The sequence below is a fragment of the Dermochelys coriacea genome, chromosome 20 (assembly GCF_009764565.3).
Source record: "Dermochelys coriacea isolate rDerCor1 chromosome 20, rDerCor1.pri.v4, whole genome shotgun sequence".
NCBI lineage: Eukaryota > Metazoa > Chordata > Testudines > Dermochelyidae > Dermochelys > Dermochelys coriacea.
In genome coordinates, this window is record NC_050087.2 from 3,738,232 (window position 1) to 3,766,180 (window position 27,949).

General features: G+C 53.8%; 1 protein-coding gene across 2 annotated transcripts; it reads left to right on the forward strand.

Annotated features, from left to right (window-relative positions):
- Positions 1 to 10,598: 10,598 nt before the first annotated feature.
- On the forward strand, positions 10,599 to 27,807 carry OS9 (OS9 endoplasmic reticulum lectin). 2 transcript variants are annotated; one of them, XM_038379026.2, is made up of 15 exons: positions 10,599 to 10,808; positions 15,730 to 15,906; positions 16,605 to 16,668; positions 17,532 to 17,608; positions 18,009 to 18,107; positions 18,364 to 18,565; positions 18,963 to 19,112; positions 19,612 to 19,706; positions 20,260 to 20,302; positions 21,052 to 21,140; positions 21,541 to 21,774; positions 22,388 to 22,586; positions 23,276 to 23,443; positions 25,482 to 25,600; positions 26,294 to 27,807. In XM_038379026.2, exons 1-15 carry the CDS (start codon positions 10,635 to 10,637, stop codon positions 26,429 to 26,431), a joined length of 2,028 nt encoding a protein of 675 aa, XP_038234954.1. In that variant the 5' UTR covers positions 10,599 to 10,634; the 3' UTR covers positions 26,432 to 27,807. The 2 variants fall into 2 exon arrangements, with proteins under 2 accessions (XP_038234954.1, XP_038234955.1); XM_038379027.2 differs by having other exon boundaries at positions 25,482 to 25,594.
- The last annotated feature ends 142 nt before the right edge of the window (positions 27,808 to 27,949 follow it).

Below are 27,949 nucleotides of genomic sequence, written 5' to 3' on the forward strand. Positions count from 1 at the left end.
CCCTCTTCTGGAATGTGTTTGCGTGAGTGCCTGATGTTTGCTAACTTTGCTTTATATCAGCAAAGCTTGCCCACTGCTTTAGCTCATACCAGGCTTCTGTTAGAAGGGCTTATATCTCAGGCTCTCTTTCTACGACATTAGCCGCCACCAATGGAGCTGACATGCCAAAATGCCCGGTGTTGACCAATTTAGGCTGGCTAGCATATAAATATATATCATATTAATAACAGGCATGATCCACACCATAGATCTACATCGGTATGATTAAGCACCAACAATATATATATATAATATATATAATTTGGCCATGTACATTGGCCAAACTGGACAGTCTCTACGTAAAAGAATGAATGGACACAAATCAGACGTCAAGAATTATAACATTCAAAAACCAGTTGGAGAACACTTCAATCTCTCTGGTCACTCGATCACAGACCTAAGAGTGGCTATATTTCAACAAAAAAGCTTCAAAAACAGACTCCAACGAGAGACTGCTGAATTGGAATTAATTTGCAAACTGGATACAATTAACTTAGGCTTGAATAGAGACTGGGAATGGATGAGTCATTACACAAAGTAAAACTATTTCCCCATGGTATTTCTCCCTCCCCCCCCCCCACTGTTCCTCTGATATTCTTAGGTTTCGGAGTAGCAGCCGTGTTAGTCTGTATTCGCAAAAAGAAAAGGAGTACCCGTGGCACCTTAGAGACTAACAAATTTATTAGAGCATAAGCTTTCGTGAGCTACAGCTCACTTCATCGGATGCATTTGGTGGAAAAAAAACCACCAAAAGCTTATGCTCTAATAAATTTGTTAGTCTCTAAGGTGCCACGGGTACTCCTTTTCTTTTTTCTGATATTCTTGTTAACTGCTGGAATTAGCCTACCTTGCTTGTCACCATGAAAGGTTTTCCTCCTTCCCCCGCTGCTGGTGATGGCTTATCTTAAGTGATCACTCTCCTTACAGTGTGTATGATAAACCCATTGTTTCATGTTCTCTGTGTGTGTGTATATAAATCTCTCCTCTGCTTTTTCCACCAAATGCATCCGATGAAGTGAGCTGTAGCTCACGAAAGCTTATGCTCTAATAAATTTGTTAGTCTCTAAGGTGCCACGGGTACTCCTTTTCTTTTTGCGAATACAGACTAACACGGCTGCTACTCTGAAACCAACAATATAAAGCACAAGTACGGTACTGACCTCTACCTCGATCCTGTTCATTTATGCTAAGTACCCCATCACAGCCAGCATTGACTAAAATCAGCAGTTGGCACAAGCAGACAGGAAACTTGTCAGCAATCAAGATACTGTCATTCTCGGTCATGGTATAAGCTCAGGAAGTCCCTTCACGGCTCTGCACCTGGAAAGGAACAGAGCAACAAAGCAGGGAACTGGGGCAATGGGTTGGATTTTAGTGATGTGCAAATGTTGTACTTAAAGTACTGCACAGGATCTTTAGGGGGAATAAGGCAAAGCGCCACATTTATTGGTAATACATGTATCAATCAACACTGTGCCATATGCATCTGTTATATATGTAATATATATATAGATATATATATTACACTCATGCACTCCGTCTTGTTGTTGTTACCAACTAGTTGCTCCCCTTAACTTCACTGGCCAGGTGAGTTAGATGGGGGAGGGATGGAGCCTGGCTTCTGTCGGATCAATGCTCCGATGTTGACAAGATGAGACCCGGGGTCCTCTGCAAGACACTTCACATTTATAGTAGCTTCCCTCTCATGCAAATCTGTCCCAGATACAAAATCTGTGTCTGTGTCCCTTGGTCCTTTGTGCTGCTTCCTTCTGGGTGTTGTCTTAATGCTACAAAGAGGGTGTTTTCAAAAGAAGGTGTTGGCTTCTAACCCCCAAGGCTGTCAATATGTCTGCTCTTCTTTAGTGAGCCCACTTGACAAATTTTATTGTTCTTGGGTCTGACTTCCATCCCCTCTTCCACTGTTGCAGCTGTCTGGAGGTGCTTGCCTTCCATACCTTGCTCATTCACACCTCGTTCATTCAACAGGGCAATTGATTAAAAGATGTGTGTGTGTGGGGGGGCAGATCTTATTCTACTCCTAGCAAAAAGACTTTTTTTTAACATTATACCAAGGCTCAATACAGAGTTGTCTAAATAAGGATCTGATACAAAGTTGTATGAAAATTGAGGCATAATATAAAGTCATATGAAAGTTGTGTGAAGATTCTTAATGCAGAGATTTATCTACACAAAGAGACATGTAACTTGGTAAATCATAAAAATAATACCAGCTGAAACGTGCAACTTGGGGAGCACCCCTTCTGCATAAGGCGAATGTAACATTGGCTGCATGGGAGCCTGGTATCTTAGAGAACCTTTTTCCTGGAGCATATTAATAAAACTGCCTGTCACTGGTTACTTGGTCTCTTGAATATATTGTATAACGAGATAACAAACCAAACTGTGACCAAGCACTTGACTATACCATTTATCTATGCCAGTGCGGGATCAGCTAGCTTAAAAAATTTTTTGCTATTACTTTTTGAGTCTTTGGCTAGCTGTTCCTCAAATTATTTTTGGCCTTCTTCATATTTTTTATACTTCCTTTGCCAGAGTGTATGCTCCTTTCTCTTTTCCTCAATGGGATTTAACTTCCACTTTTTAAAGGAGGCCTTTTTGCCTTTCACTGCTTCTTTTACTTTGTCATTTAGCCACGGTGGCTCTTTTTTGGTTCTCTTACTATGTTTTTTTAATTTGGGGTATACATTTAATTTGAGCCTGTATTCTGGTGTCTTTAGAACGTTTCCATGCAGCTTGCAGGGATTTCACTTTTGGCGCTGTACCTTTTAATTTCTGTTTAACTAACCTCTTCATTTATGTGTAGTTCCCCTTTCTGAAATTAAATGCTACGGTGTTGGGCTACTGCCACAGGGATGTTAAATTTAATTATATTATGGTCACTATTACCAAGCAGTCCAGCTATATTCACCTCTTGGACCAGATCCTGTGCTCCATCTAAGACTAAATCAAGAATTGCCTCCCCTCTCGTGGATTCCAGGACTAGCTGCTCCAAGAACAAAATTGTCAGACACATAGATGAACATAATTTGTTGGGGAAGAGTCAACTTGATTTTTGTAAAGGGAAATCATGCCTCACCAATCTACTAGAATTCTTTGAGGGAAGTCAACAAGCATGTGGACAAGGGGGATCCAGTGGATATAGTGTATTTAGATTTTCAGAAAGCCTTTGACAAGGTCCCTCACCAAAGGTTCTTAAGCAAAGTAAGCAGTCATGGGATAAGAGAGAAGGTTCTCTCATGGATTGGTAACTGGTTAAAAGATAAGAAACAAAGGATAGAAATAAATGGTCAGTTTTCAGAATGGAGAGAGGTAAATAGTTGTGACCCCCAGGGGTCTGTATTGGGACCAGTCCTATTCAACATATTCATAAGTGATCTGGAAAAAGGTGTAAATAGTGAGATGGCAAAATTTGCAGATGATACACAACTACTCAAGACAATTAAGTCCCAAGCAGACTGCAAAAAGCTACAAAAGGATCTCTCAAAATTGGGTGACAGGGCAACAAAATGGCAGATGAAATTCAATGTTAATACATGCAAGGTAATGCACATTGGAAAACATAATCCCAATTGTATATATATATGAAATGATGGAGCCTAAATTAGCTGTTACTACTCAAGAAAGAGATCGTGGAGTCATTGGGGATAGTTCTCTGAAAACATCCACTCAATGTGCAGCAGCAGTCAAAAAAGCGAACAGAATGTTGGGAATCATTAGGGAAGGGATAGATAGTAAGACAGAAAATATCATAATGCCTCTATATAAATCCATGGTACACCCACATCTTGAATACTGCATGCAGATGTGGTAGCTCCATCCCAAAAAAGATATACTGGAATTGGAAAAGGTTCAAAAAAGGGAAGAAAACAAAAGAGTATGGAATGGCTGCCATATGAGGAGAGATTAATAAGACTGGGATTTTTCAGCTTGGAAAAGAGGCGACTAAGGGGGGATATGACAGAGGTCTATAAAATGATGACTGGTATGGAGAAAGTGAAGAAGGAAGTGTTATTTACTCCTTCTCATAACACAAGAACCAGGGGTCAGCAAATGAAATTAATAGGCAGCAGGTTTAGAACAAACAAAAAGGAAGTATTTCTTCACACAACGTACAGTCAATCTGTGGAACTCCTTGCCAGAGGATGTTGTGAATTCAAGACTATAACAGGGTTCAAAAAAGAACTAGATAAGTTCATGGAGGATAGGTCCATCAATGGCTATTAGCCAGGATGGGCAGGGATGCAAAACCATGTTCTGAAGTGTCCCTAGCCTCTGTTTGCCAGAAGCTGGGAATGGGCGACAGGGGATGGATCACGTGATGATTCCTGTTCTGTTCATTCCCTCTGGGGCACCTGGCATTGGCCACTGTTGGAAGACAGGATACTGGGCAAGATGGACCTTTGGTCTGACCTAGTATGGCCGTTCTTATGTTCTCAGTTTCCCCCTATACTTTGCATTGGTACAGGGGGCAGAAAGGATGAAGAGTAGCAGCCGTGTTAGTCTGTATTCGCAAAAAGAAAAAGAGTACTTGTGGCACCTTAGAGACTAACAAATGTACTCCTTTTCTTTTTGAGAAAGGATGAAGTTTGCTTTGGGGCAGACATATGTGCGTGGGTCACCTCCCTGTCTGGGTGGAATGCACAGAGTCATTAAGGAACAGGCTGAAACCAACTCGAATCAACAAGGGGTCCAGAGAGACCACACCAGCTCCAGTGAGTCGTGGATCCACACTCCTGGCAGGGAAGCTCTGTGGAGACCCAGACCTGCTCTTGAGAACAAAGGGAGTGTGGGTGGAGCAGCGTAAGAATTGGCTTCTGGGAGCTCTCTCACCTGTGAACTGATTAAGGAGATCAGAGAGAAACACAAGGCCTGGAAGTGGAGCACACTCCAGTTTTCCCCGGTGAATTGCACTGGGCCAGCCAGAAGGGTTGATGCTTTAACCTTCATTTCAAACAGGGGCGTAGCACCTAGCCTGCACCTCCATGACAGGGTACCTGTCATTTTTATTTGGGCCTGTAAACCTCTAGACAGAGCTATGGTCCATTTTGGTCAATTTCACGGTCAGAGGATTTTAAAAATCGTAAATTTCCTGATTTCAGCTATTTAAATCTGAAAGTTCACGGTGTTGTAATTGTAGGGGTCCTGACCCAAAAAGGAGTTGTGAGGGGGTCACAAGGTTATTCCAGCAGGGTTGCAGCACAGCAGCTGCTGTTGTTGCCTTCAGAGCTGGGCAGCTGGGAGCGGTGGCTGCTGGCCGGGAGCCCAGCTCTGAAGGCAGCACAGAAGTGAGGGTGGCAATACTGCGACCCCCCTAAAATAACCTTGTGACCCACCCCCCTGCAATTTGCTTTTGGGTCAGGATCTTCAATTTGAGAAATGCTGGTCTCCCCCGTGAAATCTGTATAGGGTAAAAGCACACAAAAGACCAGATTTCACACTCCATGATGCATTTTTCATGGCCATGAATTTGGTAGGCCCCAGCTATAATGTATTACAATTCTTATTGTATAATGGGGGGCGTCAACAGGTGGTGCTGTTACCGTTTTCCAAGTTCTCTCTCTTAGGCCATGTCTACGCTACAAAATTAAGTAGACCTAATTTAGGACGGCATACAGCCACCGCAGTAATTACGTTGCTTGTGCGCGTCTATGCTTTGCTCCTTGTATTGGTGGTGGGCGTCCTCACCACAAGTGCTGGTATGATTGGCTGTACCATCTGTGTGGAGCATTATGGGAAGGCTCTGGAAAGCCACTGGCGGTCGAGATAAACAACGCCGTGTCTATACTGATACTGCATCGACCAAGCTACAGTGACCTTGACTCTGCACCGCTCGGGGAGGGGGAGTTATTAAGTCGGTGCAGCTGGGCGGTGACGTTGGCAAGAGCTAAACTTAAGTGTGGACGCTTCCATAGCTAGGTGGATGTAAGCTGCCTTGTGTCGCCCTAACTCTGTAGTGTAGTGCAGATCCTAGTGTGCATGTGTTTAGTCTCTAAAGAAATGCTCGTGTTGCTGATCTGGGTTATAAAAGATTCTGGGGACTGGATGCAGTGGGCGCGTTTGTCCTCTACCTTGGACTCAAACTGGAGTCAATTGCTGAGGCGAAATAACTGCCACCTGGAAGGTGGAGATTCCTGGACAAAGGAATCCTTGCCTGCTGTTTGCCCATCTCTGCTCCAGGACAGGTGAATACAACGTAGGTAAACAAGCTGCACTTAGGGAATAGAGCCAGACTCACTGATTTCTCCTCCATAGGGAAGACGACCTGCAAGGCCTTGAACATCAACTACTGCTCTGCTGTGGGTTGTCTAGTGGTGTTGGAAAAAGGGGCAACAAATAATTAATCATTTTATTGTATAAATACATAAAACAGCCCAGAAACGCCACCTGAGACTAAGACATTGCCCAGTGCTCAGATGGCTATTGGCTGCCCTAAAGCCTGGAGCATTGGGGGGCCAGCAATGGAGCTTTATTCCCCTTGGGAAATTATCTTTCTGCAGCTGCCTCTGTAGGGGTCAGAGAGCATCGTAGGTGGTGTCACCTCGTAGGAACTGGAGAGTTACTCCGGGGGAAGTTTTGTCAGACTGCTCTGAAAGAGCCGGGACCAACCATTCACTGACATGAAGATTTGTACCTACACGGCATCCTGTCCTGTGTCACACCCCACTTCCATATCATACCATAAGGAGCTGGATTTTGACAGGCTGTATGTGACAAAACACATACTGGGCTATCCCCAGAGACACATCCCTGGGATGTTTTGTTATGAACAGATGAGAAGATGACATTCCCAGATGGGAGCCGGTGTTTCTGGTCTGACAAATACTTTACCTCCGTTTTTTATTTGCGATTTCTTTGGCAGTAAACCTACAACATGCATGGAAAGAAGCCAGTCTGTTGCAAATCTGGCTGGGCTATTTTCACAGCAATTATACCATAGTCATATCAAGTATGTTAGGCCATGTTGAATGGAATCAGGTGATGGTCACTGGTTCCTAGGCAACTAGCAACCTCCATTCCAGCAATTAATTCACCTTTATCTGTCATAACAAGGACCAAAATAGAGTTACCTTGTGTTGGGTGCAACACCTTCCATGTTAGCAAATTATCACCTATAATTTTTAATAACTGGAATGATGTCTTATTCCTGGCTGTATGATACCTCCAGGATATGTCTCCTAAATCAAACTCCCGCATAGCAGCACCCCATCTATTTATAAAGAGGAACTTGTTCTTAGGGAGTGCCCACTTAATCCTTAATCCCTCCTAAATAGATTATAACCAATCCTGTGAAGTGTCTCATCTGGGTTCAGTAATGCCAATTACAGAAATATATATTGTTTTTCTTATCAATGAGAATTTCGACTTCCTCTTGTCACCTAGCCTCCCAGCACTGGTTAATAAGCAAGTGAAATGTTTCTTTTCTCTCTGTTCTTTGCCACATCAGTTCAATTTGTTCATGATGCCTTGAGTTTGAGTTTTGTACCTCATTTGCCTCCGTGACACCCTTCACTTGTGTTGGTGAGTTAATGCCCTCCAAACTGCTCCAGCTAGTCTCCACCCAAGAAGGTTAGTCCCCTACCTGGGAGATGCGGGCCATCCCATTTCTAGATCTCTCTCTCTCTCTCCCACTGAAATGTGGCCCAATGTTAAATAAAACCAAAACCATCAGCCTCACACCAGTCGGGCAGCCAACAGTTCCCCTCCAGTATTTTCTGCCTCGGTCAATTACTGGTTAGGATATCTAGGAAGATCAGTTGGCCTTTCCTCTTCTTCTGCTTTGTTCCAGGATGTCTGATGTCTTCTGTAATCTGTGTAGTTCCATGTGATGCCACGTCATTGATTCCAATATGTATCATCATCAGTGAAGATTACCAGAGAATTTCTCAATCCGGTATAATCCTGAGGTTCCATCTCATTTCTTCACTCCAGGGAGACAGAATATTGTCCTAGTGTCCTTGTGGCCTTTGCTGAATTCTCTGTCCACTCTTCTTACTATGAAGCTGCTGCTGCTGATTGTTTGTATTCCGAGAATGGTTGAAGAATCTTTCTTGGATGCTGCTCATTTCAGACCGCAAGGACACCCATTAGGTATGTCCCCTGTAGCTTTCTGTTCCATTCCTCCAGAGACGGGTTCTTATGTAGTTGACCTGCTGAGTATCTGAAAAAGTCTTAATATTCCCACATCTTTTTCTCCTCTTGGTCACAAATTGCCAGTCGGCTTCTTTGGTTTCTACTCTTTCCAAGTCTTTTATCTCTTACCTTTCCTCCTGTGGACTTTATGGCAATGATTTATTAACCTAGCTGTCTCAGAAGTCTCCATTTTCTGTTGCTGCACAATGTTGCAACTCCTGCTTCCTTCCAGACCACGTATCTTCTCCTGCAGTCTGGCCACCAGCTTGCATTTCATACCCCAGAAATCTATGCTGTCTTCCAGCAAAAGCAAAACCCAGCACAACCAACTGTATCTGCTAACTGGTGTAGAATCATACCTAACTCTGGAATCACAGTCCCTCTCTAACCTCCCCCCGAAAAAAACTCTTGCCATTTACCTCTCCTGTTCACCTGGCACTGCCCGCAATACTAAGTCTTAAACCTCTCCATCTCCCTTGAAAACAGGGATGGAATAACCACTCGACATGTCAAACACCAGTTCGGCTCAAGGCCCCAGGGCTTCCAGCAACAAGGTCCCCACTCAGACACTGACGGACCTGTCTCACCTGACCAGCTCATGGGCCCACCGCCAGCCCAGCCCCACAACCCTCACAGAGAACAAACAACAGCTAAAACAAACACAACACTCACCAAGTCCCTCTATCTGCAAACAAGAAAAGGAGTACTTGTGGCACCTTAGAGACTAACAAATTTATTTGAAGTGAGCTGTAGCTCACGAAAGCTTATGCTCAAATAAATTTGTTAGTTTCTAAGGTGCCACAATTTCTCCTTTTCTTTTTTGCGAATACAGACTAACATGGCTGCTACTCTGATATGTGCAAACACAGGATCTACAGCTTCACCCTCTGAAACGCTTCTCTGCCACTCCTCTTGCCCTTACTAAAAGCTATGTATTTGCAGGGAGGGGGAGAAACAGGGAGGGTGACAGGGGACCACAACTTTTCGTAAAGGAGTTTCACGTCAGGGAGTTCTACGTCTCAGCTACATCAGTGAGTATAAAGATTGCAGGGCCAAGTCACTCGGGGCGACCTGAGACACATTTTGTCACATGCAGCCAGCTAAAACCCAGCTCCTTCTTCAAGCCCTACATGCAATAGGAGTGTGGGGAGGGGGCAGAACATGGGGCAGCATATTGCTCAAGAACGAAGCTCCGGGTGCAGGGTGGCATGTCCCAGCTCCTTCCGAACCATCCGACAGTTGCGGGGACAGGTCACTTGGGTGACACAACGCTTATTTTGTCACGCACAGTCAGTCAAAACTCAGCTCCTTATTGATTCAATCAACGAATTAGTCATTGCAATTTTGATCATATCCAAGCATTCACAGGAGGAAATTTCTAAAAATTCTATCTTACACAGAGGCATTTTAAAATAAATTGGCCACGACCAAGGAACTGGGAACAAGGAACCAAAGGCAGCCTCAGGGCTGGTCTACACTTAAAAATTAGCTCATCCTCGCTATGTTGCTCAGGGCTGTGGAAACACTGCAAGTCCTGAGCACTGACCTAACCCCCAGAGTAGGTGCCGCTCGATCAAGGGAAGAATTCTTCTGTTGACCTAGCTACTGTCACTCGGAGAGGGGGGTGAGCTGCACCAACAGACGTAAGAAGTGTCTACGTGTCGCTGAGTGGCTGTAGTGTAGACAACCCCCCGGCGCCGGTGAGGGTGCCACACCCCTCATCAGTAGGGTCCGCAGGGGGCTCCCAGCACACGTGGGGGCCTCAGAAGTGCCACATGGGTCACATCTTGCCCCACCATGGCACCTGGGCTGCCCCCTGCTCCTGCCCCCCAGCATGGGCGCCACCCCTTGCCCGCCATGTTGCCTTACGCCCCTCCCCAGGGCTTGCCCCATCACCCACCGCCTGGGCCCCACAAACACCCATCGCGTGGCTCAGCCTCCCCTGCGGGGGACTCTCTGCAGCTTGGGCTCCCCACTGACACCTCACCTGGCCCAGGCCCCACCCCAGCGCCTGCCACCTGGCCCAGGCCCTACTGAGGCCCTTTTGATCATGTGACCCCAGTTTAACCAATCGGCTTGGCTCTCCCCCCCCCGTTAGTGAGCTACAATGTATCTTCCCTCCCCCTGCAGGGCTGTTCTCTCGGGGCTGCTCTTGCCCTTTAAGAGCCCAGATGAACGTCATCAGCCGAGGCGGGCCTCGCCTTCATGATTGGCTCCTGAGAGCGCTGACTCGGCCCAATCCGCCCTCGCCAGATGCCAGCCCCGTCCCAGCTCCACTCCGGCTTCGCTACTTATGGGCCATCCCAGGGACTTCACCAATGAGAAGCCAGCACCGCTGATTGGCACGGGTGCGGCCCACTGGCAGCGCTCGCTGCGGCCGGGGCCCGAATGCGGCGGCGCGGGGCAGGGCGGAAGCAGCGGTGAGGGCAGGCGGCTCGGGGAAGATGGCGGAGGCGCGGCGGGGCTGGGGGCTCCCGGAGCCGGGGCTGCTCCTGGTGCTGGCGCTGCTGGGGCCGGGGCGGCCGCTGCCCGGGGCCGCGGGGAGCCTGAACCTGCAGGAGCTCAACGAGCTCAAGTACGGGATCGAGATCGTCGCCGAGCCCGTGCTGGCCGGGCAGGTGCGTGCGGGGGGGCGGACACGGGGGGGGCAGGGGCATGCGGGGGGGCGGACCGGGGGGGGCAGGGGCGTGCGGGGGGGCGGACGGGGGGGCAGGGGCGGACACGGGGGGGGCAGGGGCGTGCGGGGGGGCGGACCGGGGGGGCAGGGGCGGACGCGGGGGGGGGCAGGTCCGTGCGGGGGGGCAGGGGCGCGCGGGGGGGGTGGACGCGGGGGGGCAGGGGCAGGTCCGTGCGGGGGGGCGTGAGCTGTGGAGGGGCTGGGTAGGTGCGTGCGAGGGGGCGCACTGGGGGGGACAGGTGCATCGGGGGGGTGGGCAGGTGTGTGGGGGGGCGGTTAGGTGCGTATTGGGGGCAAGTGCGGGGGGCCGGCAGGTACGTGCCGGGGGGCACGTGTAGGTACGTGTAGGTGGAGGAGGTAAGAGGGGCCGGGGCAGGGGCGCTGGGACAGTTTGTACAGGGGGCGGGGGCTGAGAGTCATTGAACCAAACTGTAAATCCTGGACATGGTGGAATCTACTTCAAGCCAAGGGGTGCCGCAGCCCCCCCTAGATCCAGCACTTATGGGCCAGGGGTTCCAGAGTGGGGGGTGAGAGCGTCTGGGCTGGGTCAGGCTGGGGGTGATGGGGCCCCACTGGATAGGTGGTCGGGGGACTAGTGAGGTTGGGTGTGTGGGGGCCGAGGGGGGCTGAACAGGCATGGGTGGGGGGGCTGGGCCAGGGTGCAAGTTAGCTGGGGAATGTGTGGGGGCCAAAGTGGACCCAAGGAGTTGGGGGGCCAGGACCAGCGTTTATGTGGGGGTTGGGAATGAGCTGTTGGGAGTGAGGGAGAGCAGGGGGGGGAGACCTGGCACAGGAGTTGATACTGAGTGGGGGGAATGTTGGGATTGTGAGGTAGGGGGTAAGACTGGGGTTTATGGGGGGCTGGAGTGGGGTAGATGGGTGAAGGGGGGTTGAAGAATTGAGGGCAGGCCAGGGGCATAAATGGGCAAGAGGAGGGGGGCAGGCAGGAAGAAAAGAGGGCTGGAGAGCAGGGGCCAAGGGCAGAGATGTCCCAGGGGTGTGGGAGGTGATGGGCCTTAGTGGGGGGAGCAGGGGTGTTAGGGGAGGTGGGTTGGGTGAGGGCCTGGTTAGCAAGTGATGTGAAGTGCAGGTGAAGGGGCCAGGCCCATGCGGAACTCCCCATCAGCCCTCCCACCCCCTATCCTGGGGCCTCATCAGACCTGGTGCCCCTAGAAAACAAAGCCCCTTTGTTCCCAACTACCGACCCCATCGTGGCACAGGCTGTGGCACCCCCTCGCCCTTGCCCTCTGCAGACTCTGCAGCATCCTGGACGCTCTCCACACTGGCAGGACGCTGCCCCTGGCGCCTGTGTTTACTTCTCTGGCAGAGGTCGAACGGCTGCACTTGGGACTGCCACCATCTGATGCCTCCTGTTTGCATGTGACAAAGGGGCAGCTGGACGGGACTGGCAGACTTACGAGCTGTGGTTTAACGCTATCGATCTCCCCTGTGCTTTGAAATGGCTAATTCTGGTGCGGCTGCGTGCGGCTGCATGCACCTGGCTCTGCTTTCTGGCTCCCTTCCTCTCAGGATCAGTGACGACTCCGGAAGGGTTGGGGAGAAGGGCAAAGACAGATGGAAATACCCTAAAACTGCTGTCACTTTCTGACAGCAAAATGCCACCTGATTCTTCGTGCACAGCGCTGGCCCAGAGGGAGACTTGGGCTAAAAGCATCTGTTTGGAAAACTGGCTTGTGTTTGCATCCTGAAAGCTTCCCGTCAGCTACTAAAGTGCTGGAAAGGAATCTAATGGGTCACCCTGCACGTTATTTTGGGCACTTCATGCTTTGTAAATACTAGAGCCAGCTCATCTGCACATGGCTACTTTGCTTTGGCAGAAACTCGAAGACGAGTCCTATGACTCCGGGCAAGTCGCGTAGGCCTTATCTAAACACACGAGTTGGGTAGTGAACCGTTCAAATGATACAGGTATTGGTAACGTGTTGCACCCCGTCCTTCCCAGTGTGGACGCAATTTAAGGGCATAAGCTGTGCCAGTATGACTGCATCTGCTGAAGGGGTCATATGGGTCAGACTGTTTTGGTAAAGAAGAAATCGCTGCCCGTAACCAAAGTAGTCATACTAGAATAAAATCTGTTCGTAGGGCAAGGCCTGAATTGCTTTGTGCGTTGTTCCCCAGTACTCCGGTTCTCTCGCCCTTTATCTTCGCAGAGTAGAGACTGTGGCTTGCCCTGTGGGTTGCACAATGGGGCTGCCATCTTGGCTGAGGTCTGTAGCTGCTACTGGGCTATATATAATAAAGCCCATGCGTCTTGGTGCCTGAAGATTTCTTTAGATTGGAGCGGTGCTCGCCAGGGGTGAACGCATACGGAGGTGGTGCAGCTCCTGCCCTGAAAAATGGGAGCAGAAATCAGACAAAGGCTGGGGAAAGGTGTGTGTGTGGGGGGGGGGAGGTGTGATGGTTGATGTGGGTTGGTAATTCCATGGCAGGCTGTGTATTTCTAGATGCCTGCCTGCCTGTCGAGTCGACTTGTAGCGCTTCTCTTGGCTAGATTTGCTTCTCTCTCCGAGGCTGAGCTGTCTCTCCTACACTTCCGCGGTTGCATGGAAACCAAAACTTCTCTTTACTAAAAGCAGAAGCGGATCTTTGGGCTGTCTGGTACCCTGGTGGTCCTAGTGCACTGCCGTGCGGACTGATGCATTGGCTCAGGGGTTGGCACTGGAGTCCTCCGCCGAGCTTCCCCACCTGTGTGCAGGGTGCTAAGCACTGCTGATCCTTGCCCCAGAGGGGGCTGCAACTCGGTGGGGGGGGGGAGGGGAGTTTTGAAGCGCTTCAGAATCCTGCCGGTGGCTGCCCGAATTAGCCAGCCCAGCAAGGTGGGGGGAGGTTTCCGGGCCCAGATCCCTTACTCTGGGAGCTGACCCCTGAGCAAAGGGGGCCTTAGCAAGGCTTGTGGGGGTGTCCTGAGGTCAGGACCTTTGGTGTTAGAGGGACTGTTGCTCTCAAATGACCCCCAGTGTCCTCTGGCTGATACCCAAGGGGAGATGGTTTCCTCTAGGTGCCAAGTAGCCTATTTGGGTTCGTTACCTTTTACCCTCATGACCGTAGCCTGCTCCTTGGGCCATGGGACTGCGTGAAGCCAGGACTTTGTGGAGCTGCTCCCCTGATGCCCGATTCTCAATAAAACCCTCTTTCATTTAGAAGACCTTGTTTCCCAGCCAGCTCTGCTGCCAGTGGCCCCGAAGAGCAGCAGCTCCGGGTCGGGAAGGGTTCAAATAGGCGGCTGGTGCAGGGAAGAGGGCAGAGTCAAAACAACCCAAAAAGCCTCCCCCCGCTAAAACTGCCCCAGAGTCTCAAGAAAACCCCTGCTCCTGAGACGGCCAAGCCTGAGGCTAATGGAGACACCTCTCATTTGTTTTTAAGGATCTCCCGGGCTGGGCCTTGACTTCCCACCTCCTGTGCTCAGGAGCTCCCTAAAGGGGAGGTGGCGGGAGCTGCATTTACATGGCAAAGCTGCCAAGGAAACTTGAAACAGGCGCTAAATGAACCGCCTGGCGTCAGCTGCTCCTGGGGCATGATGCTTCTGCCAACGCCACCCATTGCACATTTGCACTTTAACCTCCACTGTTTGCATGCCCTCTCTCGCGCCCACTGGACTCCTTCCTGCTCTGATCAAGGACAGTGCAGAGAGGGACAGCCCCTTTGCCGGGGGCAGTGGACAAGTTACAAATCCACCTATGAGATCCACCACAGCCTAAAACCCGCAGCATCAGATAGACCTGGTGTGTCCTGCGGGGATAGCCAGGTGAGAGCCACTGCTACAAGCGGGGCATTTTCTGAATGGGCGCACTGGCGCCGATAGTCCCATGCTTCCCCTGGCACTGACAAGCAGAGGTTGGCTGAACTGGAATGGGGCAAGTTTCAAAGTAAGCTGGGCCCCGTTGTGATGGGTCTGTACGTATGCCACGTGAAGAGAGTCCTGTCGGAAATAATACCTACCTCTTACCTAGCGCCATTCAGCGGCCAACCTCAAAATGGCTTACAAAGGTCAGTGTCTCTAACCTGGTTTCACAGATGGGGAAACTGAGGCACAGAGCGGGGACGTGACATTCCCAAGGTCACCCAGCAGGTCGCTGGCAGAGCTTGGACTAGAACCTGGGTCTTTTGAGTTCAAATTCAGTGCTCTACCCACTAGCAACACTGACTCTCAGAATTGACATTCTCAGCACAGGCTTAACGAAAGCCGCGTCGTCAAAGCAGGGTAGCGAAATTGGTGCCAACTCCCTCGCAGCCGCTCCACTTTCAATTTCAGGGCGGCTTGTTCCAGTTTAGCTTGAGGCCGTTAGGAATGGATTGCAGCCTCCACACTGGGGATTGCACCTGTTTAAATGGGTTCAGGGGGACAGCTGCAGCTAAGCAGAGCCACTTTCTCCTGCAGCCAGAGCCGCCGCGGTGAATGGTGAAGAGCCAGCTTTCGGGCTGGGTTCAGGGAGGATTTTGGGTTCCAAAGAATCTTTCCTTTCAGATTGGCCGAGGGGCAGCCAGCAGACTTGGGTTCTATTCCCAGTCCTGCCACTGACTTGGACACCTTTGTTATGTCACCCCTTTGTGCCTTAATCCCCCCGCCTGCAAAATGGGGGGCATGCTCCTCACGCTGCCGGAGGGTTAATGAAATCCTGGTATGGCAGGAACAAGAAAAAGGCAGAGCATCTAGCTACCAGGGTGGCACCTTTTTGCTCCATGGGACCTTCGCTAAGATTAGCAGCCCTGGATTGCCCGCTGTCAGCATCCCGTTCCGGGCTGTAGCCCTCAGTGCCCGGGCCGGCCGCACCTGTGTGGAGAGCTGCTGTTCGCGTGGGCCCTGTTCTCCTTCGCTGATTTTGCCACCTACGCTTTTCTAGAGCAAGTCGGAGGACGTGGTGATCGTCTCTTCCAAGTACAAGCAGACGTATGAGTGCCGCCTGCCCTCCGCCGCCGTGAGGATCCACCGGGATGGCGAGGAGCCGCCGCAGAGTTACCATGGGCTGGGGATCTCGGATCTGCTGAGGCCGATGGAGGCTGCTCCCTGCCTTGTAAAGGTGAGCCTGCCAACGCACACTGGGGGCCAGGAGCAGAACTGAGGAATGCAGGGGGCCGAGGGATTGTGGTGCCCACCTTCGGGTCTATGGCTCGCTGGCCACCCTTTCCCAGCCTCCCTCCTTTGCCGTTCTCAGAAATGGCGGCTGTTAATTAGGCTGAGGGAATTGCGTCCATCTTCTTGGCCCCCTGTCCTGAGGGGGCTGATGTTCAGGGGTTCCTCTGTGGGGGTGCCACAGCTGTCTCCCCGCTGAGCTGTCAGTCCAGAGCACCTGATCTCAGCAAGCCGGTAACATGCAGGGTGTCCCCCCACGACTGGCCCCCACGACTGGCCCAGCAACAGCCAGCGTCAGCTCTCCCCGGGGGCCTGGCTGCTGGTGTGAGAGCTTCCCTCAGAATGCAAACAGTTGGGAGATCCCGGGCGGAGCAAGGAAAGGCCCAAGGGTTTGCATCTCCGGGCTGTAGCTTTAAATGCTCGCTGGACAGAGCCACCGTGGCTTTGCTGTCCCTCATGGGCATGGCCTGCAACGAGGCCTGGACTGGAGGATGGGTTTGCTCCAACCAGTGCTGGAGTGATCTCCGGGCTCCATAGGATCTTGGCTGGGGATGTGGCCGATGGCAGGTTTTGGGGTGCGTGTGAAGGTTTTGGGGTGCGGGGACTTCGTTGAACTTAACCCTGTTGCCGCTGCCTTGTTCCCAGACCAAGGACTGGTGGACATATGAGTTCTGCTATGGGAAACACATCCAGCAATACCACGTCGAAGGTAACCCTTGCCTTGCCACGTCCCCTGGCTGTTTGCTGGGCCCCAGCAGCAGGGGTGCGTGAGGGTGGCGGGTGGATTTATAAAGGCACCCTCACCCGAGAACATGTCCAGCCGCTCATCTCTGAGGGTGACTGGCCTGGGCTCGCTCAGTGAGTTTGGCTGGGAGATGGAAAAGCTGCCCAATTTCAGTGCTCGGGATATGAAAGAACCTGGTGTGCCAGCCTCAGCTGTGCCCAGGTAGATGACAGTAGATAAAGGGCACAGGGGCTGTGGCTTCTCTGCTGTGATCACTTTCACTAGATCCCCTCCCACCCCCGTAGCATCCTGTATCCAATCCCCCTCTGGGGCTCCCTGTCACAGTTGTGGGCTCACTGTACCTCTGACCCCCTCTACCAGCTGCACAAGGGGTGGCCCCCTTAGGTCTCCTTTGGGTGGAAAGTGACACACCCAACGCAGCTGCCGAGCATCTCCGTGCGGGGCGCTTGGGTGCAGCACAGGCAGAGGACGCTCGGTGTTTGATCTCGGTGAGGTGCCCTTAGCAAAAGGGGTTTTACCCCCAAAGACTGGGCCAGCATCCAGCCCTTCCCCTGAACCTGATCTGGGCCAGGATACCGTGTCAGGGTGAGGTATTAACAGGACTCCTGATACCATGTCTCCAGTGGGTTTGTCCTCACACTGAGGCAGGCAATGCTGTTGTCCCCACGGTCCTGCAGGAAGTCTGGGGCAGAGCAGTGTCCCGAGTTCCAGGCGAGTGATGGAGCCACTGGCCACCCTTCCTGGGAGGGTGTCTCTGCCCGCTGGGGCCCCCCAGGGGTTTAGCGCGCTCTAACGTGGGTCGCTCTGTGTCGCCGTTTGTTTCCCAGAGTCTGAAATTAAAGGAGACATCCTCTACCTTGGGTATTATCAGTCGGCGTTTGACTGGGACAACGAGACGGCAAAGGTTGGTGCTTCTTGGACTCCTGCACCGTGCTGAAGTGTGACCCCCCCCCCCCCCCCGGTGCTCTAGGTTTGGGAGAAGGGAGGTGGGCTTGGCTGGGGGTTTGTCTAGTGCTGGCTTAGCAAACAGGGCACGCAATTCTGCCATAAGTCCCTGCAAGCTCTTCCCTCCTGACAGTGGGCCCTTTTGGGCAGAGCCGGGGACTGACTCGCTGTGTGACCCGGGAAGTAACTTTAGCTGCCTCAGTTTTCCTGTCTGTAAAATGGGACAGCTATCTCCCAGGATGCTGAGTGGCTTGGTGTGTGGGGTGCTTTGAGATCCCCGGAGACAGCCCCCAGCCCAGCTCCGTGTGGACCGTGAAGTTGGGAGCTTTAATGCTCTCATCCAAAATTCACCTTCCTAGGCTTCGAAACGGCACAGACTCAAACGCTACCACAGCCAGATGTACGGCAACGGTTCCAAGTGTGACCTGAGCGGGCATCCCAGGGAAGCTGAAGTCAGGGTAAGTGGGGTGTCAATTCTCTGGAGTTCAGGTGAGCCGGGGAGACTCCCAGAAGGCAGAGGGGGGCTGGGCAGCCTCTCTCTGTGGCCTGGGTTCTCCGCTGTTTAAAATGCCAGCAGTGACTAGGGGGGGCTTCCGTGGGGGGGGGAAGGGGTGGAGGCGGACGAGCCCCTCGGGCATGGCAGGATGACCGGCAGGCCCCGCGGGACTCTCCGAGAGCCCCAGGGCACCTTAACCCTGTTCCCCTCGGCGGCAGTTCCTGTGCGAAGAGGGCTCCGGGGATTACATTGCCCGGGTGGACGAGCCGCAGTCCTGTTCCTACGTCCTGACCATTCACACCACCCGCATCTGCCACCACCCCTTCCTGCGACCGCCCTCCACGGCTACCCCCCAGGCCATCCGCTGCCACCCAGCCCTGAGCCCGGCCCAGTATGTGGACTACGTCCAAGCCCAAGTGTGTGAGTATCTGGGGGGGGCAGGGGGCTGAAGGACTCGGGTCTAAATCTGAGCCCCTCCCAGGGCCTGCAACAGCAGCTCATGTCAGGGCTTGTCTCAGCCCAGCAGATCCCAACCATCTGTAGGGTGGGTTCTTGGGCCGCCCCACCCTCTCCTCCTCCCACGGGGTGGGTGGGTTCTTGGGCTGCTCCGCCCCCTCCTCCCCACCCTGGTGTTGGCCCCCCTCCTCCTTCTTCCCTCAGGCTTCCCCCTTTCTGTCCCACCCCTGGGGTAGGCGGGTTCTCGGGCTGCTCCTCCCCCCAGGGTTGGGCGGGTTCTCGAGCTGCCCCGCCCCCTCCTTCCCCAGGGTGGGCAGGGCCTCTGTGGTGATTCAAATCCCCTCTACGCTGGCCAATGCAGTTGACACCAAGCGCAAGGTGGAAGAGCTCTCCGAGGAGCTGAAGACCCTGGACACGAGGCTGTGGAACGAGCGTGATCCCAACCCTGCCACCCAGCACCCAGAAGGTGTGGAGCCAGCCCACCCCCTCCACGAGGAGCAGGAAGCAGACGGTATGGGAGCTTCTTTGCACTGATCTCTGGGTGCTCGTGATCCCTGTCCGCTGCCCGGGCTCAGGCTCTCTGCTGAGATCTCCTGGTGCGATGGGCCGTGCGCCTGGCAGGGGGCCCCGCCAGCCTCCTGCCGAAAGGGAACGGGCGTCCCCTCACACCCCTGTGGAGGCGCGTGAGGATCTGGTGGGTGGGGCCATGTGGCTCAAGCGCCTTCCCCTCCGCATTCAGGAGCCACCGCGCTGAGTATTGACTAGGTGCCGTGGGCACTGTGGGAGAGCGAAACAGCTGGGCGGGCTGGGGCGAGATCCTGCTCCCGTCGAGGGTGGCTGCAGGGAGATGGAGGGCTCCCGGCTGCCTAGGCTCGTGAGACTGGGGAACGTGGGAAGCTCTCGCAAGGGCCTGAGGCTGTCCCGGAGCCCAGAGCACTTCTGCAGCCTCCCCAGGACTTTAGCTGCGTGGATCGGCTCCGCGGTGACGTTTTCTCCTTGGTTTGTGCCAGCCGCTCCCAGGGAAACCTCCAGAGCTGACCCGGGGGAAGACACTGACTTCGGGGGTAGAGCACTCAGGGCAGGCGACCTGCTGGACCACACCAAGGTAATAGCTCTGTCCTGTGCCCCCCATACACACGGTCTCACTTCTGGCTTTGCTGGCTTGCTGTAGTCTGAGCCAGGAAGCTGGCGCAGCCATGCCAGGCACTGCTCCCCCTGGTCTCATCCTGGGGTGGGGCCTGGGGTCAGTGGCAGCTGTGTCAAGGCTCTGCACTTCATGGGGTGGGGGCAGCAGCTCCCCCTCACTTCGCTGATGCAGAGCCCCCGCCAACTCCTGTAGTGATCCTGGGTCTGCCACCGCGTGTCACTGCTGAGCAGCACGTGGATTGTCTTCCCTTCTGCCCCAGCCAGGCGCTCTCCTGTGGGACCCCAGGGGGCTCTGCTGGGGAGCAGTTTGCCCTGTTGCCTTGTCCTACCGAGGCCAGGCTAAACAGCAGTGGCTTTGCGGTTGGCAAATCAGGAGTGCGGCTCCCTGGTGCTGTAGCTGGTGCAGTCATGTCTGAGTAATTCCCCCTCTTCCCCCCCCCCCCCGTCCCTGGGGGAGCTGTGCCTGGAGTCCCCTGTGTCGCTCTAAACTCTTGTTCTCCTCCCCGCTGCAGGAGGATGAGTACGTTGTGAAGCCGGCAGATGATCACCAGGCTGGTGAGTGTCTAATAGAGTCCTGGGACAAACCTCTCTGGGCCATAACTCCACAGGGGAGGTTGTGAGGGATCCTGGGGGGGAAGCCAGTCCGACCTAGGGTATTCTGTCCCACCCTAGGCTATTCTGGGGAAGGGGGTTATCCACCCTGCAGTCGTGGGGTGTGTAGACATACCTGAGCTAGCTTTAACCTAGCCAGCTCAGCGTCTCAGAGCAGTGTATGTCAGCTACAATCACACCCTGTGGTCTCAGTGTAGATGTGCCCTTATGTTTTTGACCCTACAAGGGGATGGGGGGCTGAAACCCAAGCATAAACTCCAGGGAATCTGCCTGGCACAGCTCCAGTGTCGGGGCGTAAATTTGGCAATAACAAGCCAAAGAACATCTACTGAGTGTTACTGTGATTTGCAATCCTGATCTCGGATGTGCTGCTCAAACCAGTGGCCATGAAGCCACCAGTCCGTTTTAGGGCCCTGATAAAACACACGTGGACATCTCTTCCTGCTCTGCCAGGAGGCTGGAGCTGGCACATCAGCTCCCTGAGTGATCGGATGAACCTTCACTGGCAGAGTGCTTGGCGCTCTGGGACATTGCAGGTTAAAATCTGTGCCCCTGTGGGAATCCCAAGGGTGCTCTGCCCGGTTCTCCTTCAGAACCGTCTCGGCAAGGGGCAGGATCTACATGCGCCGGGAGGGGAATGGCTCTTTCCAGCACAGAGCCTCAGATGTTCCTGTTTCTCTGGCCTCTTTCAGATTTCCAGCAAAAAATCCACTTCAAAGTGATCCGGAGCCCGGGGGATCTAGTCCAGTTTATCGAGGCGCTGAAGGAAAGCACCAAGAAGGTACATGGGGGGGCCTGGTGTGGTGTTCTCCATTGGTGCCTTTAGCCCACAGCACTCACCCTTCATGGGCAGGTGACCTGTTGACCCTAGGTAATGAGTGTTAACAACTGGATTCCTGGCTCGGGGGCAGGCCTGTTCTAGCACTGACTTTGACTCCCTCTGTTAATGTGAACTGGTCCTGGCCTTGCTCTGTGCCTCAGTTTCCCCCTCTGGGATGCTAACCCTCCCTGACTACACAGGCCAGCTCTGAGAGAGATTCATGTTCATTCCCTCTGGGGTACCTGGCATTGGCCGCTGTTGGAAGACAGGATACAGGGCTACCGGGACCTTTGGTCCGACCCCGTGGAGCCATTCTAACACGTTGAGGGTGGGGAGTGTCTTGATGCCTGTTTCCCCCCAGGGGAAAGAGAAGGTGAGCGAGTTGGAGAAAAGCCAGGAGGCCCCGAGGACCGAGGAGGCTCCGGCAGCTGGGAGCGAGCTCCCAGAGGAGAATGATGACGAGGAGGACAACGACCTGCTGGGGAAGTTTGAGGAGGAGCTGGAGGACATCCCTCTGCCCAGCTCGGAGCGGACCAAGCTGAAGGAGGAGGTGAAAATGGAAATGGAGAAGCAGTTCGACAACATCATTGATGAGGTGAGACTGAGGGAGTGGCCCCTGCCTCCCCACTTTCCTCCCTCCCACCCCCCATCCCTGGCACTAGGGTGTCCCCTCTTGCCAGCCCCGTCTCCTCTCTGCCCTCCCTGGGGTGCAGCCAGATCCCAACTGCTGGGCACAGACCCTCGCTGCTGTCGGGATGGCTGCTAGGGCATGGGCAGCACCCTTCCCTGCCATGCAGGGAGACCCATGTGCCGGCTGCCCATCCTGAGGGCATCGGGAAGTGTTCATGCCCCACAGGCATGTGGATATTGCTGCCAGTGCCAGGCTCCCAGTGGCCTCTCCCTCCCTCTTCCTTTGGCACCGTTACTTGTAGCCATGACACTGGTGAGGTCACTGGGGCGTGATCCCCGAACCTCTGGCTTTAACTGCTTGGGCGAAGGGATCAGGTTTGGAGGCAGTATTGCCTCTAGTCACTAGGGGGCGACGGAGCCACACCAGTATGGTACTCCCTAGCCGCTGTGCGCCAGGACAGAGGGCAAGGTGCCCTCGCTGTTGAGGGAAGGCCGTGAGGGCTTGGACTGGCATCAGCGGGGTCAGATCGCTGCTCTGCCTCGACCTGGCCTGCGGAGGTAATGGCACCTGCTCCCAGGTGGAGGAGGAGCTGGAGACAGAGGGCTTGAAGGGCGAGTTTGATCGGAACCACGCTTCCAAGTCACTGGCCTCCACCCTCAACAAGCTGATGGACAAGCTGGATGGCGGCAAAGCGCCCAAGAAAGGGGAGGAGGAAGAGGAGGGCGAGGGAGACTCAGCCAGGAGCAGTGCGAACCACTTGGATAAGCAAGCAGCTGGTATGCTCCGGGGTGTGTGTGTGGTTCTTTGATTCCTTGGGCTGCTTAGATCCACCCCTGGGCTGCTCTGCCCATGTCACTTTTAAGGGGGTGCGATGGTGTGCACTTAAAGGTGTAGTGTCTGGAAATCTGGCCCAGGCCCAGCCCCATCTGGGGAACTCTTTGCATCAGGGCTGCTCAGAGCTCCCTTCTGCCCTCCCCTCCCACCCCCCAGTCTCTGAAGCTGAGCTTGGGGATCACTCTCTCTGTGCAGCAGGACATTGCCCCTGGTAGATCTCCCACAGGAGAGTTGGGGATGGTGTCCGGGCTGGGGCAGCAGTGGGACTGAACCCTGTACAATGCTCGGAGCTGAGCAGAGGGGTTGGAATTGCTGCTTCTCACACCGGAACACAGTGCCCGGGGGCAGGGGGACCACCAGCCTTGGGAAGTGCTTTCTGATGGCCACTTGGGGCTGCATAACACCAGCGGGAATCCCGGAGGGGGATGCCCAAATGGGGTGGGAACCCCAGGCAGCTTGGCAAAGTGGGGCCATAACTGTCAGCATTTGCCCTCAGTGGCCTGGCCTCTGCACTTACGCACCCGTGAACAGTGACAGCTTCGGCCATAGCTCCCAAAGCGCACAGAGCCGCCTGCCCCCCGTGGTGCCAGCCCTGGGCACTGAAACCCCTCTCTGTAACCTTCTGTCTCAGAGGCCGACTCGGACGGGCATGTGAAGGTCAGGGTCACTAGGATAAAGCCAGGCAGCCCCCTGCAGAAGGAGCTGAGGGTGAGAGAGATGGGCAGCGAGAACCCCCAGCTGCGACACATTGAGAATGTGGTTAAGGACCTGCTGGAGAGAGAGGGCCTGAAAGCAGAAGGTAATGCTGGCCAGAGAGGAGGGTACTGCTATGCCAGGGGGCTGGGGATCGGAGCTCCCGAGGGCAGGGACCAGGGCCTGCCGGTGGAGGGGAAGGGGCTACTGTAGGCCATTCACTAGTGATCGCTTTCTGTCGTCTCACAAGCCACGTCCAGAGGGGGCTGAGCTGGTGCAGGGTCGGCCCTGAGGAGAAGGGAACTGGGGCCCCTAAAAGGGCAGGAGCAGTTGGACTGTGGTTACTGGGGGAATCTGAATAAACCCAGGGATATAAGAGGCTCTGTTGGTAATTGTAGGGCCCTCAAGAGGTCATTTAGAGTCCAGCCCCTGGCACTGAGACAGGACCAAATAAACCAGTGACCATCCCAGCCAGGGCTTTGTCCAACCTGATTTTAACACTCTCCAAGGATGAGATTCCTTGGGAGCCTGTCCTAGAGCCGATCTTCTCTTTGAGTTTGACATCTGACCTAAATCTCCCTTGGTATAGATCAGACCTGTTTCTTCCTGTCCTACCTTCCGTGGATTTGCAGAAGGATCGATGGGTCCTCTCGATAAGTCCCCAGATACACTAGGGGCCATCATCCAGTCCTCTCTCAGCTCTTTTTAATTCAAGACTAAATGTGCCCGGTTTTTAACCTGTCCTCACAGGTCAAGTTTTCTAAACCTGTTCGTTTTTGTTGCTCTCCTCTCGACTCTCTCCAGTTTGTGCCCCCTAAAGTGTGACATCCCGAACTGGATGCAGTACTCCAGCTCATAGAGCCGGACAACACCCTCCCACCCCCGTGCATTACATCTGATGTGTCTGTTAATGCACCCCAGAATATTAGCCTTTCTTACCACTCCGTCACACTGACTCATGCTGCACTTGTGATCAGCTCTAACCCCCAAATCCTTTTCAGCCTAGCCACTTAATCCCCATTTTGTAGCTGTGCATTTAGTTTTCCCACGCTTCCCAAGTGCACAGTGCACTCGGGAAGCGTGGGAAAATCGAGTGCACTGTGCACTTATCCGTGCTGAATTTCAGTTTGTTGGATTCAGACCAGTCCTTCAATTTGACGGCGATGTTTTGTATTCGAATACTTCCCTCCCTAGTGCTAGCAACCCCTTGCCAGCTTGGCGACATCTGCGCATTTTATAAGCATGCTCTCCAGCCAAGCTCTCCTGCTGGTAATAATGACAGGTTTCAGAGTAGCAGCCGTGTTAGTCTGTATTCGCAAAAAGAAAAGGAGTACTTGTGGCACCTTAGAGGCTAACAAATTTATTAGAGCATAAGCTTTCGTGAGCTACAGCTTACTTCATGCATCCGATGAAGTGAGCTGTAGCTCACGAAAGCTTATGCTCAAATAAATGTTAGCCTCTAAGGTGCCACAAGTACTCCTTTTCTTTTTGCTGGTAATAGCTCATCTTAAGTGATCACTCTCCTCCTTACAGTGTGTATGGTAACACCCATTGTTTCATGTTCTCTGTGTATATAAATCTCCCCACTGTATTTTCCACTGAATGCATCCGATGAAGTGAGCTGTAGCTCCCAAAAGCTTATACTCAAATTTGTTAGTCTCTAAGGTGCCACAAGTACTCTTTTTTTTTTTTTTTCTCTTTTGTGTACAGTCTTTTTACTTTCTAGTAATTTCATCTAGACCTGATTTTCCCTAGTTTGCTTATGAGACTGTCTTCTGGGACTCTCAGAATGGCCAGACTGGGTCAGAACAAAGGTCCATCTAGCCCAGTAGCCTGTCTTCCGACAGGTTTCAGAGCGGAAGCCGTGTTACTCTCTATCAGGAAAAAAACCAAGGAGTCCTTGTGGCACCTTAGAGACTAACAAACTTATATGGGCATAAGCTGGAGAAACTTCCCTCCTCACACAGCAGCAGCTGGATGGACAGAAGCATTCTCCTGTCAGCCCCGCCATGTCTACACTGGGGGCTAGGCTGGCATAGCTGCGGCGCTCAGGGGTGTGGAGTTTTCACACCCCTGAGCGCTGGAGCTGTTGAATCAAACTTTGAGCCTAGACCAGGGCTAACGCTTACGGCACTGATCAACAGGTAAAATTGAGATCAAAATCGTGACGACGGGGGGCTTCGGGGATGAGGACGATACGCACTGGTTGTCGGATGAGGACACCAAGAACCTCAAAGACATTTTCTTCAATATCCTGGTGAAAGCAAGTCTAATGCTACGGGGGCGGGGCCTTTGTGGCTTGTGGGCAGGGCCTTTGCCTCTTGCATCCAAGCATTCCGCAGCCACTACTGAATTAATCCCCATGCAAGGCAGATCCCATGGGGAAAACTGAGTCACAGAAGGGAAGTGACTTTTCCTCAGGCCATCCAGTGAGTAGGTGGCAGACCTGGGGATGGAAGCCAGGAGTCCTGACGTTGCTTTCGTTCACCTACACAGCCTTCTTGCTTCTCAACAGCTAGATACCTCAGAAATGCAAGCACCTCTGGGGACAACGGCATGAGCCAGCTACACAGCTGTATCGGGGAAGTGAGCGGGAGCTAGGGCCCCCACACAGAGCAGACAGGTCTCCTCTGCCCCCGAAGTCTTGATTCCCCAGACACTGTGGCCAATCTACTCTGGGGCTTTCCCTGCTCCAGGTTCCAGCTGGTGCCATCAGGGAGCCTGACCCCAGATACTCCTGTCCCCCAGCAGCCAGTGATCCCAGCTTTACCCTCCCTCTTGTCAGCATCGCGGTTCTCTTCCTGGAGCCCAGCCTTACGGGGCAGAGCCCTCCTCCCCTGGGCTAGGGCGGGAGGTGACTGGGGCCTGGAGCAGAGCTCCCTGCTGGTGGTGGGAGGGTCGGCCTGTGGGATCTCCACCCAGTCCCTCCATGGGCCCCTGCTCTCTGCCTCTCCAGATCCAGGGCACGGAAGAAGCTCACAAGGAGCAGAGGCGGCAGCAGGAGCTGGAGGACAACTACCGCTTTGTGTGGGGGCAGCGGCAGGAGGAGGCGCCAGCGGCCGGCGGCACCGACTCGGAGGAGCTGGATTTCTGAGCAGGCACCGGACGATTGCCTGCAACACCCCCTCCCCCTGCCCCCCCAATCTCCCATTGACTTGCTGTCTGGTCACCTAACCAGTCAAGTGTGCAAAATCAGGATGGGGGGTGGCGGGGTAAGAGGCACCTACATAAGAGAGCCCCAAATATTGGGATTGTCCCTTTAAAATAGGGACATCTGGTCACCCTGTCGACTAGTAACCAAGGCACCATGGCTCCTCTCCAGAGGATGCCCAGCAGGGCCTGGCCCCTATCAGCGCTCAGGGCTGGGGGGTACTTATCCCTCCTGTCCCCACAGGCTGGTGGGGGGCTCTGTCGGGGATGGCTCCTGCTAGGAGGATGGAGAGGGACTGACTGATTTCCATCGTAACGGACGGTGGGAGCATCCTCTTTGATCCCTTCGAGGAAGGGTGGGCGTGGGCTGCATCTGCACCCGTGTGACCCATCTAGCACATGCTGGCGGGGTCCATTCACCAACCCATCTCCCCATGAGAATAATGGTGAGTCCCCAACCATGGGGGCTCTGCTGGCTGGCCATTCCCTCGGGAGCAGGGGCCCAAACTTCAGGGGCTCTGGGGCCTCCACATTTCATAGATCCGGACGCCCGGCGGAGAGGCCAGGTGGCAGGGGCAGGCTGCTGCAGGGGTGCCCCACGCAGGCTGGGCTGGGCGGGCAGGGGGTCAGGCTGGGCTACCATGGGCGTGGGGATCTCCCCCATGTGTCTGCGGTGCCTGAGCAAAGGGAGGGCGGAGCTGGAGCCCCTGGCATTTGGAGGGCCCCCGCACATGGAGAAATGCCTGCAGTTGCTGGCAGGTTTTGGCCCGGAGCTGGGGGCGGGGTCTGGCCTGGTTAGCTCCTCCCACTCCACTGCTAAACCTGGCAGGGGTTATGATGCAGCTGGGCAGCATGGCTGGTCGCCTCCCCAGGGCCAGGGGTGGGGGCTCAGTTCATTTGCATCAGTCGTTAACCAGCATGCTCTCCTTGCCCTGCTGGGCTCAGGGCACAGCTGGGGCCATCATTGCCAGGAACCCATGTTGTTTCCTGGAACTCCCCGGCCATTCGGGGGGACGTGAGCCCCCTCTGTTTTGGGGCAGCTCTTCCTTGCTGGGGTGGGAGCATAGCCGTGCGCAGGAGCCGGGGGAGCAGAGGGTTAACGAAACCTCACCCTGGTTCTCTGTCTGCCTGTGGCAGCGGCTGAGCCCATCCATCCTCTCTCCTAACGAGACAATTCACTTTACTTCCCTCCGCTTGTGAGGTAAAGGTCTCCCCAGCCCCTGCCCCCTCTTGGACAGGGTGGGGGGACCCCACTTCCCCAGGGAAAGGGGGGAAAAGCATCCATGATCCAATTTGTATCAATAAACCAGGCTGGACTAATCCATTTCCTGTGTCTAATTTACAGCGGTGGGGCCGCGAGCTGCCCACCGGAGCGGCTTGTGTTCCTGCTGGGCTGTCAGGCCTCGCGCCATCTGGAAGTGAGCGTTTCCCGCTGCATCGTGTGGGCCCCTTGCGAGCAACC